Source organism: Amblyomma americanum, chromosome 9 (assembly GCF_052857255.1).
Source record: "Amblyomma americanum isolate KBUSLIRL-KWMA chromosome 9, ASM5285725v1, whole genome shotgun sequence".
In the NCBI taxonomy this organism is placed as follows: domain Eukaryota; kingdom Metazoa; phylum Arthropoda; class Arachnida; order Ixodida; family Ixodidae; genus Amblyomma; species Amblyomma americanum.
In genome coordinates, this window is record NC_135505.1 from 146,985,375 (window position 1) to 147,001,788 (window position 16,414).

Here is a 16,414-nt window from a genome sequence, read left to right on the forward strand (position 1 = left end):
ACGCGAATGCTACTTTGAGAGACATGGTCACATGAGTATGCACTTTTGCCGTCATATATGACTGTTCATAATACTTGCACGTGGTCTAAAATGTAAGGTACGGTTCATTTTCCAACCGTTGAATTTCCGCGCGAAGTACAAAGTCAGACGTTACAGCCCGAGCCCAAACTCTCAATTAGAAACTGTATAGATATGCTATATTTTTTGCTGTGCAATGTGACGTGGCCGAGGAACAAGTAACCCACCTAATCAAACGTAAGTTCACCTCCTGGATGGCAAATGACCAGTCCCAGAGGTGTTGAGCGTGAGGCGTCCCGCTGGGATCCTATCGCACATCCTCTGGCAAATGATAATGGAGTTTCTGGATTACGTAAGGGTGGTGTCTTAATTTTGTTCGTCCATGATGCGTCTCCTCCCTAACCTGGATATTAAGATCCCTTGTGGACTCGATCGTTATTCAAGGGAGAGGTGGACTAGGCCGGGTGTCATATGGTGAAGCCCAAGCTGACTGCGATAGGCTGTTGAGGCTCGAAATACATAATTTCTCTAATAGTCTCAGACCTGATATGTCGTAGATTTGTGACCAAACACTGCTCTACTAAACATACGGATTCAGCTTTTTCGCCTGTACCGATCGTTATTCAAGGGAGAGGTGGACTAGGCCGGGTGTCATATGGTCAAGCCCAAGCTGACTGCGATAGGCTGTTGAGGCTCGAAATACATAATTTCTCTAATAGTCTAAGACCTGATATGTCGTAGATTTGTGACCAAACACTGCTCTACTAAACATACGGATTCAGCTTTTTCGCCTGTACCACGTGGCGGCGACCATGTGAATCAATGAAAAAGGCGGCCATACGAACGAGCTGCTTTATGAGAACACCAACTAAAGGAAGTGTGAGCAAAATTTATTTGCTCTGTCTCCGGCCAGCAGATATCCGCAGTTTACGGCGTTAATTTGTTTCTTTGAAAGCTATCTGCGGTTCCGAAACATATATGGGCCCGCCGAAAGCATGGAACAATAAAAGCCGCTGACCGCGAAGTCAGTATTTGCGTGCGGGTATAACAGGCTCACATCATGTTTGTGAGGAAATGGGCCGGATAACTGACGCGGAAGAGAAGATGGAATGGCACTGAACCTGCAACTGAATACACCCCCCCCCCCCCCCCCCGTTTAGGTGGGATTCGTAGATAAGATATTGATGTTGAATATGAGATCTTGAGATAATCAATGTGTTTCATTCATTTGTCTGCCTTCAAAATGGTAACATATACCCTGCCCAAATGATGAAACGCTGCTTTTAGCCTACCTCCCATTTTTTTTCGCCCGTACTTTGCAGGACCAGGACAGCTATATTATTATGTTTATTATGTTTACTTTTCAACAAAAACTTGAATTGTAGGTTCAACGCAGTGCAGCCTGCTGTTCCCGCAATACGCATTTTTTTTCATCATAAGATTACCACAGCGTAGCTCAGTTGTCCATCTTCGTCACTGGCTTGAGAGCATAATTTCTCACGAACAAAGCCGGTTAATCTTGCCGGCAAGGTTAAGCTAGAACTGGTCGATGTGGCGGAAAATATCATATTCGAGTTTTTTTTTTTTACAAAATGCGGTAACTTTCACGCGTTATTCAAGGAGGAAATGATCTCCAGACATCGTAGGCTTTGGATTTGTCATTACAACAGTCACAGGCTAAAAATAAAAAGAAATTATGGCGTACCACAAAAAAAAACTCCCTTTAGTCAATACGGTGGCTGTGTGCCGTAACCCGATGGGCGATACGAGATGCTCTGAACTGGGGCCAGCTTTAAGAGTTACAAATGCTTTTCTAAAAGCATCCTGCTTTGTGGACCTTTGCTGTTCGATTTGAAAAACGTTAGGTGCGTTGATTATATAATTGTTTAGCATCTCCAGTGGCAGCATTATTTGGGACACATACATTTAGCTGGGCGCTTCGGCGAAGAACGAACGAAAGAAATAAGGAAAAAATAATCAAGCAATGCCTCCGATCCTCAGTAGGCATGGCCTAACCTGAAGACACGTGTGCTGCACTCGTTCGCTAAAGCACGACGCCATATTGGCCGTTTCGCGCGAAGCGATATATATATATATATGATCGTCACCGCGGAAACGACAGGTTTCCGCTCGCAAAACCGTGGTAGGGGCTTTGCTACTATATAAAAATGTGACCTCTCTCTGTCGAGGCGACAGCTGCCCTCGACAGACGAACCGGCTGCGAGCGCGCTTTAACAGCGCCCGCCCGCTGACGCGCGCCTGCAAGCTTCCGCAGACTCCGGTACGTGGACGATCAGAGAGAGCCTCGGCACTCCATTTCAAAAAATAAAGCGGCCGAAACTTCGGCGTCTATCTCGGTTTATGGAATGACGTACTCGAGCCGGAAATCTCGCTAGAAACTTCGACTAATCGAACCTACGTGGGAGCTTTACTGCAGAATTCAAGAATACCGAAATAAATCTCGAATGAAAATTTTTCAGACACCTAATTTTATTATTTCAATGCGATTCTATCTTATGCAACCTGGAAAGTCCTCGAAAAAAAAAAGCATCAGCAGCTGTTGTACAGTATTCTAGGCACTGTAACTGTTGATCAGTCAGTCAGTCAGTCAATAAACTTTATTCAGCCAAAGGGTGGTAGCTTGCTCCTCCGTGGGCCTTAGCCTAAGCCGAGGACACAGGGGTTGGGCTACCCGGCCGGAGACGGTGCCGTTGGTCGGTCACAGCCTCGGCCGCCAGGCTGATGAGTTTTTTCTGCGTAGCAGGATCCTCGCTGTCTTTGCTGGAAGTGACGTCACATCCCTCAAGCCAATGGGAAAATTCCATTCCATTCCAAAAACCTTTATTTCCACCAGAGAAGAGGCTCCCCTACTCCCCATCTCTGGCACGCAGGCCTAGGGGTGGGGGCCGGGAGCCTCGCATCTAAAGGCAGGCATAGAGTTCTTGGGCTCTTGCGGCCTCCAGTGCCAGGTGAATGACTTTTTTCTGCACGGCGGGGTCCGCGCTTTGCAGAAGGGTTTCCCAGGCTTCCTTGCTATTTATTCCTTCTTTAATCCCTGGGGAGTGTGTACATTCCCAAATGATGTGATCTAGGGTCCCCCTATTCTCACATTTTTTGCATTTTTCCTCTATTTCCTTTTCCCTAAATACGTGTGATGCCCACACCGGGTTTATGAAGTTCCCAGCCTGTAGTCTACGCCATGTTGTAGCTTCTTTATTCCCTAGTGTTCTGTCCGGCGGAGGGAAAATCCTCCTTTGACTTCTATAGCTCTCTATTATTTCTGCATAGCTGATCAGTCTCTCATCCAGGTCCTTGCAGTCGGGCGGCTCTCCCCTGGCTCGGAAGTAGAGGTCTCGAGCCAGGGTGTTTGCCGCCTCGTTTCCAGGGATGGATGCGTGAGCTGGTACCCACACGATGCGTACGTCCCTCCCAATTTCCCTCTTTTTTAGAATTTGTGCTGCTTCTAAGGCAATCCTCCCTCTGCCATAATTGTAGACTGCAGTTTTGCTGTCACTAGCTATAATTTTGGCCTGCGTTCCTACGCATGCGAGCGCTATTGCGACTTCTTCCGCCGTTTCCGGGTTGCGGCTTCGAATGGATGCTGCTATCTCAGGTTCCCCCTTTCCGTTGACCACTGAGGCCACGGCTGCTCCTAGCTTCCCACTTGCTGCATCTGTGTATGCCACTGCTTTCTTATCTAGACTGTCCAGTCCTCTGGCCATGGCTTCTGCCCTCTTTTCCCTTCTTTCCTTGTTGAATTCTGGGTGCATATTTTTGGGCAATGGGTCTACTCTGATCTTTTCCCTAGCACATTTTGGAATGTCTTGTTTCTTTTGCATCCCCCTGTCGGTTTGCCTGTCGACCGCTTCTAGTATAGCTCTGCCGGTGCTCGTCCTGCTGAGCCTATCTAGCTGCGCTGATCTTACCGCTTCAGCCAATGGGAAAACTTCGGCTTGGTGACGTCGCTTCCTTCCAGCCAATCTTCCGACCACACATTTTCTTCCCGATGAGGCCACTAATGCTATCGCATTCTAAATACCACACGCACAATTAATATCATTCTTGGGAAAGTTAAAATGCACTTCTTTGGTCCTGTCATAGTCTCTGGAACTTGGAAGTCCTGGGACCAGGTGGGTTCGGGCAATTAAAGCATAGGGCGATATGAAAGGGTACCATATACGCACGTCGCTGCAACTTATCAGCCCTGGTGAAAGGTGAGAAGTGTGGACGGGTCCCTTCTCTTCGGTTCTGCTCAGCAAATTATGAACGCCAAGCACCTCTTATTTTCTCTATCATTTTGAGCAATCTCGAGGGGATCATGACCCCTCACTGAGAAATAACGGGATTATTCCTTTTTTCTTCGAGCGAGGAGCCTGACAATCAACAAAATAAAAAATAGGTTGCTGTACTTTCTGAAAAAAAAAAGTTTTAAAAATGGCGCATCCGAATCAATTATTCAGTGAAAACCCTTCTATCAATGGAAATGACTTTTGTGCCGTCAGATTAACGTCGTTAGAAGCTGTGATAAAGAGGAAAAAAGCATCAGTGACTGTTCATAGCTAAAGGTATTCCAATTCATTAGTAGGTGCTGCCCCCGTCGATGACGACGTAGATCGCTCCGACACGACGCCGACTTTGCTTGCCCCACTAGGTAACATTAGGATTTCAGCGAGTGACAGCGCCGCTGGCGCCGCGGTGGGGCAGCACAGCTGGGCTCGAAGCTTGGGAAGAATGGCGGCGGCGCATCGGGCTGACGCTAGTGCTCGGATCCTGTCAACGGTTCGGCGTCGCTGACGGCTCGTCGTGTCCGGGGAGAATGCACAACGCATGCGACCGGCGACGGGAGCGGCGGCAGCGGGGCATCGTCGTGGTGCCGTGTGCGGTGGCGTGCTCGTGACAGTAACCCTAATGCTATGTAAATAAGTGTGCCCCGGGCCGGGACCCCTGGGCGATGCCATCGTCGGCGTAGCGGATGGCCTCGTCGTGGAAGCGCAATGGGCCCGAGCTGTGGACGGCCGCGTACGACTACGAGGCGTCGGGCGACGACGAGCTGTCGCTGCGCCGGGGCCAGACGGTCGAGGTGCTGTCCAAGGATGCGCGCATCTCGGGCGACGACGGCTGGTGGACGGGCAAGATCGGCGACCGGGTGGGCATCTTCCCCTGCAACTTCGTGCAGGCGCTCGAGTCGCGGCCGCGCGAGATCGCGTTCGGCGAGCTCGAGCTCGAGGAGGTCATCGGCGTGGGCGGCTTCGGCAAGGTGTACCGCGGCCTGTGGCGGGGCCAGGAGGTGGCCGTCAAGGCGGCCCGCCAGGACCCCGACGAGGACGTGGGCGCCGCGGCGCAGAGCGTGCGCCAGGAGGCGCAGCTCTTCTGGCGCCTGGCGCACCCGAACGTGGTCAGCCTGCTGGGCGTGTGCCTCGAGCCGCCCAACCTGTGCCTGGTGATGGAGTACGCGCGCGGCGGCCCGCTCAACCGCGTGCTGGCGGGCCGGCGTGTGCCGCCCGAGGTGCTGGTCGACTGGGCCGTGCAGATCGCGCGGGGCATGCAGTATCTGCACGGCGAGGCGTCGCTCATCCACCGCGACCTCAAGTCGAGCAACGTGCTGCTCAGCGAGCCCTACTCGGAGCACAGCAGCCGCAAGACGCTCAAGATCACCGACTTCGGGCTGGCGCGCCAGGTGACCGGCACCACGCGCATGTCGACCGCCGGCACCTACGCCTGGATGGCGCCCGAGGTGATCAAGTCGTCCACTTTCTCGCGCGCCAGCGACGTCTGGAGCTACGGCGTGCTCCTCTGGGAGCTGCTGACGGGAGAGACGCCCTACAAGGGCATCGACGCCCTGGCCGTCGCCTACGGCGTTGCTGTCAACAAGCTGACGCTACCTATCCCGTCCACCTGCCCGGCGCCCTTCTCCCAGCTCATGCAAGGTAGCTCGTGCAGCTCGACCCTGAGGTTGTAGACACCAACACATCATGGCCTGTAATCGGTAGTGATACGGCCACTGTACCAAATATCCTTCTGCTACTAAGTCCAGAACAAAGAATGTACCATGAGCGTCCCACGAAACCAAATGTGCAAAGGAGAGCTGAACATGAATACAAAAACAGAAAAAAATGTTGGCTGCTCGAGAGGTAGTACAGGCACGGTCTATTAATACGGACAAAGAGCAGTTTGTCACCTGTGATATGATGATCAGCTGCACTAATATTTAGTGTCTATAGATCAAATTTTCTCCTTTTGCTACGCGCATTTCAGTTGTCTTGTTCACATTTAATCTGGTGCTGATAGCAGATTCCTGTCTAGTTCTTTGCTTTGTGCAAACAAAATGAAATTTCTTGGACCGATTCAGCAAGTGAAAGTTCCTGTAGAGGGACACTAAAGACGTGCTGGTGGAGAAACTCCCTTGTACATGTCACATTTTTTAAAGGGAGGTCCAATAGGTGTCATTCTGTGGACAAGCTGTGTGCTTGCTTGCAATTGTTTTAATATATTGTGGATTCAACTTGGAGCGAGGCTTGGCAGTATGAACAGTGCATTTCTATGTGTGTCAATGTATCTACAAATATTTCACTCAATTCATTTGCATTCTAGGTGCATTTCTATGTGTGTCGATGTATCTACAAATATTTCACTCAATTCATTTGCATTCTAGATGTTCATGTTCTGTTGGTTGCTTGCACTGGCCTGCAGCAAATTGGCCTAAATGTAATCTGTCCTGTTACATAACTTTTATATCCGAAATATCAGCTGGTTCGATCAATTTGTTGTATCTGCACTGGTCATGCTGCCTATTTGCTCCACCTCCTTGTGAACAAAAAAAAACAGACCGACTTGTGAAGACTTCAACACAGGTTGCCAGCATGCTGAATCCATGTAGCCTGAGGCAGTGAATGAGAAGCACATCAAGCTCAGCGAAACTCTGCTTAGTTGTGTAAAATGCGGATTCTGGAAAGCCTGTTCTTTGCTGCACGAAGATCGGTTTTGTTTTCTCATTTATTTGAGAACCGAGAACGAAAGCAGCTGTCATTTGTCTAGGTGAGGGAAAGCTTGAACAAACTGAAGATCAGTGCTGCTTCAAAAGAGATGGTAGAAAAGGCGTTCTGTTGCTTTGCTGAATGTTTCTTTTCGTGAGTCCAATAGTTTGTTTGTCGGCCACATGTCAACTGTAGCACCAATAGTTGTAGAACATATAGTATGTAGTTAAATAATGTTACTGGAGGTACTGAGGAAAGTGAAGAATTATATGCGCAGTGTCTGCTGTGACAGAAACCATACCTTGCAGATAAAAAAGTGTGGCTTCTGTAATATTAAAACAAAAGTAGGGCTTTGTTTACAGCAGTACAGACACCTAATTTTAGTTGCATGTTTTCTTTTGTATTGACGCTTTAGACATTAGTATACATGGATCACTGCTTTGTATTCGCCTACCACCACTAAATAATATACAATTAAAGTTCTTCTCTCGTACTGTTTGTTTCAACAGCTGAGTGATGGCTGCTACGTCAAAGGTGAGTATAGGTCATGTAAGGCATGAAAAATTTGCGATGTACATCGCTGCTGCATTGTTTGTTGTCATTCTGTCCTTTGGAAGCAGGCTAGTTCAAGCATTGTAGTCATTTAAAATGACATATCTGCCAAAATATTGCAGTTCTTTTCAATGCTCACATGACCTAAACCAACCTTTCATGTGAAAGCCATCGTTCGATTGTTGAAATTGAAATCAAAACAGCATCAGAGAAGAAATTCAATTACGAATTATTTTGTAATCATAGGTGAACACCACAGGATGATTCATGTACACTAATGTCTAACGCATCATTACAACGCATGTTTATTTTTTTATGTACTGCAGCCTCGCATCAGGCTATGGCAGGAGGAGATAAAAAATGGAGAAAAAAATCACAACAATCAGCAACAGATAAAGGTGGTTAATTAAAATTGTAATGACTAACAGCAGTCAAACGTGTTACAGAAACTGTTAAAGGTAACCTGCAGAAGCAGTCAGTCATTCTATTCATTTATTTGTCCCAGGTTTCTCAGCACATGGGGCTTCAACCCACAGGCAGCACGCTGATACACGCGTGCCCACGGACTGTGATGCATTCACGGAGTGTATCAACTTCGAGCTTTTCAGTGTTTTTCTCACTTTTGTTAGGGCTAAGATCTTTAATCACCATGTGCCCGAGGTACATGACTTTACAGCATTTCCTTTGTCTTACTAGCCTCGTGCACTGTACTTGTCCTGCACTGTACTTGGCAGTGGGGTGGAAGCTTCAAGTGTGAAACAACGGCTCCCATACCCATTCAGTTAGCTTGTGAACATGCAAGAACAGCAAGCTATTGGGTGCTGTCGCCTCAGACTCATGGGTAGCGTTACACTGCCAATTGATTGAAAGATGGAGGACAGTACATGAAAGCTTGGCTCGTGGACGAACCCACTTGATTCTACGTGAGAGCCATCCAGAAGTGGTGCATTGGTAATATGCCTGCTCCATGTATATTCGTGGGCATATAATTTGAGGCCGTTGCTGTGTGGCTAACCAAAGGGATACGTTTACTTTCCAATACTTGCCGCTTGCCGTACTTTGAGAAAACTGTGGGCAAACTGTCACTTTGCCTCGAGCTTGTTGCTAGAGGAGTATCATATGCAAGTAAGCACTGTCTTGTTCCCTGGTTGCTGCAGCATGCTGGAGCTCGGACCCCCATGAACGTCCGTCATTCACGGCCATCCTGACGGAACTGGAGAAGATCACTCAGTCACCTTTCATGAGCACACCACACGAGTCGTTCCACACGCTCCAGGAGGACTGGCGCCACGAGATTGCGCACCTCTTTGAGGAGGTGCGAGCACATTCATTTGCTGTTCTTCCTTCTATGTTCCTGGTCGTTGTAAAAGGCCATGGAACAGCTTGGATAGTATGATGCAGTTTGTGTTCCAGAAACACACGAGTAGACAGTGAATAGTGCTTTTTTCTGTGAAACATTGTGATGGAAAAAAAACGTTTTGATGCATAGTGGTTGGGATTCAGGGGGGTTACCCGTGCATAATGCCCAGCTGCCTACGATACATTTGGTAAAGAATAAAGGGAGCAGATGAGAAGAGAGATGAAACTGTTGTGGCCATGAGACATGAACATGGTCATGGGTCCATCGTGGCCCAGAAAACAAAAATGCTCAGTTTTGCCTTCAGTGTGTCTGTGAACTTGGATAATAAAGCAAGCAACCGGTTTGTCTGTAGGCAGTCACTCATGCCTGCAGCTAGTGCAAATTTGAAATAAATGGAGAGGGCCAGTCAGCCACCTGCCCAAAGTTTTTTGAAAAGTGCACTAGCACTAAAAGCCCCAATCTTTTTAACAATCCTTACCTGTCTGAAGCCTCTGGCAAGTGGCCCACTGGGTTGTGGTCTACCTGCCAGTTTAGGCCAGCTGTGCAAAACACTTTATGGCAGCGAATGGGTTTTGAACCTGCGGCAGCGCGAACAGACCAGCTTCACTGGCCATTGCATTAGACTACTACGTCGCCGCAGCCGAACATCCCGTGTGTTTAACTGCCAGTCTCTCGTGCTGTGCTTCGGATTCTGTCTTCATCAATTTCATTCTGTGCGTGATGGATCCACAACACTGCTATTGCACTGCCCTCTTAAACCGAGCCTTGAACCAAAACTGAAACTGAAGTGAAAAACCAAAGTGCGAGAGCACGTAATTCGCATTTGGCCTAACCACGCTAAGTCGCAAGTGCACAGTATTAGGCAGGATGAAGTTGGAAGCCGCTTTATGATCAGGAGCTGGGTATAGGAGTGCACTTCAGTCCTCATGTAGATCAGTTAAGCAAAACTGTAACTAAACTCTAATTTAATCATTTTCTAGGGTTTTCATTTCAGCAATGGTGACCGCATTTTGATGGAGGCAAATAGAAAAGGCGCCAGTGTGCTGTGGGATGCCATTGCACATTAAAGATCTCCAGGTGGTCAAAATCACGGCACCTCTTCCTTCTTTCACTCACACCTTCCTCCCTTCCCTTACAGTGTGGTTTGGGCGTCCAATGAAATGCGAGACAATTACTGCACTATTTCCTTTCCTCAAAAAACCAAAACAAATGCCTATTGGCTGGAAAGTGGAAGTGGCATTTGCAACTGATGACTCCTAGCTCTAAAAACAACTGTCATTGCACTCTTGTTTAGCCTTTTCTTGTGCCAGTTCTGACAAAACCTTCATGCAGAGACCTTGTAGAGTATACCATATACGGGGGGGGGGGGCTTTCATTCTGCACCACAGGGTGTCGCCACCTCTGTGTGAGTGTCCATTATGGTTCCAGTTTTTGATGTGATGTCCTCGTCTTGCACTAATGGGAAGCTTCCGCTCCTGTATATCCTGTATATTTATTATTCCACTGTGTGTGATCCATTGCACAAGCTCGTTAGTGCAAATTGCAAGTGCAATTACACACCAATCAATCATCAATCTCTAGAACCACAAATTACTGTGATAAGATTTTTTTTTACGCAGCCCCCCCTGACTATAGGTTGCCAGTTCGAATCCCTGCCACTAGCTAGGCTCTAACTAAACTAGTAACTACTCTATGCTGCACGAAACGCTGAATCACACGGCACCACCCGGAACATTCTGCGGCGAACTGTTGACATAATAGTTTATTTTATATGGCCCCGATTATTTCAGACAAGTGGTGACTACGCCGACGGTTTTTAGACTGAACGAGCTGTACACGAGCTGTCACGTAAAATTTTCAGTTCTTAAAGTTCCCTGAGAGCCCATAAAGATTCTCATTTGGCAAAATTTTAGTCCTAAAGTTCCCTGAAAACGGGAAAATCCCATCGAAAACTTGCTGTGTCAGTGCTCTCACTTGTCCCCATGTTGGCACCCTGTGTGTGCGCATTGTTTTTTGTCATTTCTCTGGCGAACTTTCGATGATGTGTGCATGTGTACTCCTGTGCAGGTGCGCTGCCGTGAGAAGGAGCTGCGGTGCCGTGAGGAGGAGCTGCACCGTGCCTTCGTGCAGCAGAAGCTGCAGGAGGCCCTGCTGCGCCAGCGGGAGCAGGAGCTGGCCGAGCGCGAGATCAACCTGCTCGAGCGTGAGCTCAACGTCATGATCCTGGCCCAGCAGGAGCACGCTCCGCCGACGCCCCGCAAACGTGGGGGACATTTCCGCAAGTCCCGGCTGCGACTGCTCAAGGCAGGCACCCAGATCAGCTCACCCTCTGGTACGCCCACTCCTTCTTCTTACCTGCTGTTAGACTTTTGAGTATGCAGAGAATTGAACAAACGAATTTGAAAGGAGCCAGTTAAAACTAACCTTATTTTTGAACAGATTCCTTCAAGGATGCCAAGTGGACATGTTGCCATTTCAGTTAGAGAATGGCAAATTAATGTTTATCATGTTTCATAAGTGTGTGTAGGGTGCTTCCCTGTCTCGATACGCAAGTTTCAAGATGATTGGCATATACTTTGAACACGTAGCCAGCTTGCTGCATGGGAAAAGCATTCTGCCTTTCTCAGGTTCGTTACTGGAGGGAAAATTAGTCTCTCCTCTAGGTTGAACGTCAGCTGTCTACTGGTGTGGACCAGATGCTTTAAACTGGAGACAGCCAGAAAGCTGACAGCTGGTATCATGAAGCTGGATCAAGTGGTGCTTTAAATAGACAGCATGGTGCAATATACTGACCCCTTTTCTGGCACGGCACTCAAGTGACAACTTATGGGTATGCCCCGAGTAAAGATGCATTTTATTCCTGCAGACAAGAGCCTACTTTTAGGATTTTTACCATGTCACTCCTATGTTATATACAGTGCTGCTTGTGCATTTATATTCATTGTGTTAGTTCGATTTAAAAAAAAAAGAGACAGTTAGCAGCATGTGTAACTGTACTCTTTGTTCACTGCTTTCTCAGGTTGAAGAGCCTAGTTAATGGCTGTAAGTATGGTTGTCTCGAACAAATGCCGTTCATGGCACTTTTTGCCGCCACATTTAGAAGTTTCTTGCTAAGTGACCCTTTTCATGGCTGCAGACTTCCGGCACAACATCACGGTGCAGCACACGCCGACGCACGACTTCCGGTCTCTACGGATGCCGGCCAGTCCTGAGAGCCCTCCTGCCTCACCCAGCCTGCCACGATTGAGGGCCTATGCTTGTGCGTACACACCCTTGCAGGATATTTGTGCGGTTGTGCCGTGCTAAAGAAGTAATGGCTGAAGTTAACTGTAACTTGGAATATTGTTTTTATCAGGAAGTTAACTGTAACTTGGAATATTGTTTTTATCAGGAAATATAATTACTGTTACGTGCATTGTATTCTGCATTCAGAGTTGTTGCTTTCGTAAAAGAAAAAGAACGCAATTGTTGTTGCATAAAGCATTCTGCATGCGCATACCTTGTTACTAGCTCATTGCGATATGCAAGTTGGTTGCCTCAAATTCAGTGCGTGGTGTGCCGTTGAGCACTTCGTCACTTAGAATGATGTTGCAGTCCCCTTTAGCTGTAAACTGTCTTTCTGATTTCGCATGTTAAATGCATGATGTGTGTTTTGTGGTCGTAGTCCTCTGTGGCACGTGGCTCACTGTGGTCTCTGAAGGGCCTCTGGTAGAGCTGGATAATTAGTTTATAACACATGAACAACTAAGGCGGCCATGTACCAAATGCAAGATTAGACGTGTGTTTTGTCAAAGAGGAGAAAGGAATTTTTTAAAATGTTATAACTTGTTTAGGAGCTTCGATTCTCTTGGGAACGTGAACACGGGAGGCACTGACAGTTGCATTTTGTCCAAGGAGTAGTAAGCTAAGGTGAAGCTGATAAAACTGGGTAGGAGGGGGCTGTGAGCATGGCAGTCTATTTTTCTTGGGGTGAGCAGAAGTGGGGAATCTCCACGCTTCCCAACCAGCGATTGCAGAGAAATGAGGGCAGGAGAATATTGTCTAAACTTCCTTATTTCCTGCATTAAATCAGGCATGCCACAAGCTTAAATGTCAGATTGGTGTCACTACAAATAGCATTTTACACAGCAAGTGCTTAATGCCATATGCCTGTGCTTGGTACAGTGCCGCCTGATGGGGGTCTCAAGGGCAAGACTTGGGGCCCCAGCTCTGTGCACCAGCGTGAGCGCCAGAGCCCCCGTACCCGGAAGCACCTGCTGGTTGACGCCAACAAGCGCTGGTCTCGTTCGGCGCCAAACTTGCCCCGCGGGGACGACGATGACCAAGCATCAATGGTGACGCCCTTGCTGGCCGGCACGTCTGCTACCAATGTGTCGTCTTCCTCCAAATCGTCCCCTCCGCGACGGCCGCCTTGCCTGCGACGCGGCACCGAGCTGCTGCTCTTCAACGCGGGCGCGCTGCTGGCCGCGCCGGGCGCTGGCTTTGACGTCCGCCTTGCGCCGCGCACCCACCCACGACTGGGCACCGCGGGAGGAGCCCCCGAGGACGTCCCGCTGTACCCCGTCTGCGCCGCGGCCAACGAACAGGCAGCCGCGGTCGCTGCGCTCAACACCTTCCATGGCCACAGGCAGCAGCTCAGCCTAGATGCCAACATTACCCGGTGCCCGCTGTCGCCATTTGGCCGCCGAAAATCGTCAACGGCGTCCAACGACAGCTCGAGCGACCAGGCATACGTCAGCTCGGCGAGCAGCTCGGGCCCGCCCCTGTCGCCGCCCGAGGGCCGCCTCGAGGTGTGGTCGCCGAGGCAGAGACCCCGCCCGCTCCCCACACCCAGCAGCGAGTCGCGCGTACGCTTCACTGTTGGCGTCGGCACCGAGCCAGCCACATGCAGCCGCGCGGCCGGCACCAGCGACCCCGCCGAGCCGCTCTCCCTGTGAGCTAGTCTCTGCCCATGTTGTGAAACATTCCAGGACACTGCCAGGCACGACGACGACGAACAAAACCTCACATTCCACGCTCCTATTATTTTTTTTCGTAATAATGTCCCCCGCCCCCTTTCCTGTCGTGCTGCACACCTTCGAGCGCCTCTGTGACGGAAGAATCTGTGCCCTCCGTCATTCGTCGTCATCTTGTGCGTGCAGCAAGCTGACAGCTTGACAGACTCTGTACCAGACTTGGCAAGGCTGGGACTGTGAAGTTTTGTGAACCTCAGCTTTGGTCATTTATTCCGGTGCACAGTCAGTCACATGTCTGGAAACACAAGGTTTGTCTTCTGTGGCTGCTTGTGAAGAAAAAAAAATCATATTGCACTCCACCCTGGTCCTGTTTCATCCCTGGGCAAAGTAAACGTGCATGTGGCTTACCAGCAGTCCTGCAGATTGCTGTTAAATATGTGTGTGTGTATATATATATATATATATAAAGCATCCATTAGCGGAAGTTCATCTAAGGGTCACCGAGGAGAAATTTAAACACTGGCCCGTATCGATAGATTGCTGCATTCTAATTGCAAAGCGGATACTTTCCCATGAGGTTTTATGAGCTAATAAAGACCAACAAATAAACTGCAGGCATTGCCATCACCAGCAGTTTTTCACAAGCAAAGTGTGATGACTGATTTTAAATACAGATCTCCGAGGCTAGGCTACAGTGCTATTCACTTTCCAACAGTAAACACCGTAAGTTTTTAATTTTACATTCAATCTTCTGGATGAACATCACCATAACCACAAACAGCCATATTCAAATGTGAAGAATGTAACAAAATGTAACAAAGCTTCTTTTGTACTTGCAAACGAATATGCCACTGCACACCAACAACGTTTCTGAGGAAAGGGCATAAATGTTTAAGCCATTTGCAGTGTGTCGGCCATTTCTGGGCTAAATTCTAGGAAGTGTCTTCACATCAACAGCTGTAAAACGGCACATTCTGTGGTATTCGGTGCCGCAAAAACTGCATGACGTCTGACCATAGTGATGGTCGAGAGGGAGAAAACCCTGTGAACACTCGCCAAGTTTATAAATATTTTGGTTAGTCGCGGTGCCATGTTTCAATACATCGTCAATGTGGTGGCCACTGGCCCGTGGGTGGTGCCAAGGAATGAACAGGTAAGCAAGTGCTTCAATAAGCCAAAGTGTTTAGTGCCGTGAACAAAGAGTTTGAGCACGATATCAGAGACCACTAGAAAAATGAGACCTAAGGCAGCTAAGGCACTGCGATACCAAGGCATTGCAATGACCTTGTTCAGGAGTTCCTGCATGTGAAAGTGAGCACCTTTCATGTTTGCACAGTATGGCATAATGCACTGCACGATACAACAGTGTTTCTGCCATCCTTGATGCTTCGTTTCCACCAGGTGTAACCCCTTGTTCTGGCACATATCGTAGGATTGCACGGTATCGATCCGCAGTAACACGCCACTGCTATTACTGTCACGTACCTTGCACAGTGGTGCAAGTGACTGTTTAATGGCGGTATCAAGCACCACACGTCCTTCTGCTTGGCAGTGTGCAAGCAGCGTTTGCAGCGGTCAGTTTTACTGTAGCTGAAATTTGGTACAGTGTTTGCACTTTGTCCTGGTGCTGCTGCAAAACATTACGGCAGCCAGTAGAATTGGCTGTTGACCTTATAGGACAAAGTCCCATCTCTCACGAGCCCAGCTGTTGAATATTGGATGCAGGGCTGCCTGCTGCGTGGCTGATGGGCCTGTCGGTGAGCTCACCCTTGGCAGGAGCCTGAGCAGATTTGAAACGAGCCTGCCATACAAACATTTGAGCACACTGCAATTTCCTTTCTTGAACACTTGTTGAATTACTGTCAGCAGTTTCTGTTGAATTCTTCTGAGCACTGCACAAAATTTGATTCCCCCTTGAATCTGTTATAACAAAATTGCATGTGTGCCTACAAACTTGAATTTCTCAGTGCCAATCCCGAAACCACCACATTGCTGCTATCGACAGTCGCAAAGTAGCGTTACAAATTGTGCTTTGGTGGCACTACTACTAAACCAGAAATTGTTATATGGCACCTCTTGTAATGACTGCTAGGGACACCAATGTCTTAAAGGACTAGAGACACCAAATTTTTGCTTGCATGTTTTCTTCTATCAAACTTTGTGTTAGACATTCGTACACATGGAGCACCCCATAGTATTCGTGTAAGTCCGCTAAATAATTTACAATTGAATTTCTTCTTGACGCTGTTTCGGTTTCATCGACCGAACGAGGACTGTGATGTCAAGTTGATGTTTTGGTCGCGTGATCCTCTAGAAAAGTTGTAATATAATTGCTGACAGGTCATTTTTGTCATTCCAGGTCTTGGAAGAGGCTGGATTAAATGAAGTGAATTAAAACAACATATCAGCAATTATATTACAGTTCTAGTGGATCACGCAACCAAAACTTCAACTTGATGTCACAGTCGTCGGTCGGTTGATGAAATTGAAACAGCATGAGAGAAGAAATTCAATTATAAATTATTTAGCGGTTGTAGGCAAATACTACCCAGTAA

At 48.2% G+C, this 16,414-nt stretch overlaps 1 protein-coding gene across 1 annotated transcript; it reads left to right on the plus strand.

The window, feature by feature from the left end:
* The first annotated feature begins 4,723 nt into the window (after positions 1–4,723).
* On the plus strand, positions 4,724–14,218 carry LOC144104792 (mitogen-activated protein kinase kinase kinase 9-like). The gene is made up of 5 exons (XM_077637977.1): positions 4,724–5,945; positions 8,702–8,859; positions 10,972–11,236; positions 12,041–12,163; positions 13,069–14,218. The coding sequence occupies exons 1-5, from the start codon at positions 4,991–4,993 to the stop codon at positions 13,839–13,841; spliced, it is 2,274 nt and encodes a 757-aa protein (XP_077494103.1). The 5' UTR covers positions 4,724–4,990; the 3' UTR covers positions 13,842–14,218.
* Positions 14,219–16,414: the final 2,196 nt, after the last annotated feature.

Coding starts and splice junctions, on each gene's coding strand:
- LOC144104792 (XM_077637977.1), top strand. CDS start 4,991: ATGGCCTCGTCGTGGAAGCGCAATGGGCCCGAGCTGTGGACGGCCGCG. Junction 11,237..12,040: donor CCAGATCAGCTCACCCTCTG/GTACGCCCACTC, acceptor TCATGGCTGCAG/ACTTCCGGCACAACATCACG. Junction 12,164..13,068: donor ACGATTGAGGGCCTATGCTT/GTGCGTACACAC, acceptor TGCTTGGTACAG/TGCCGCCTGATGGGGGTCTC.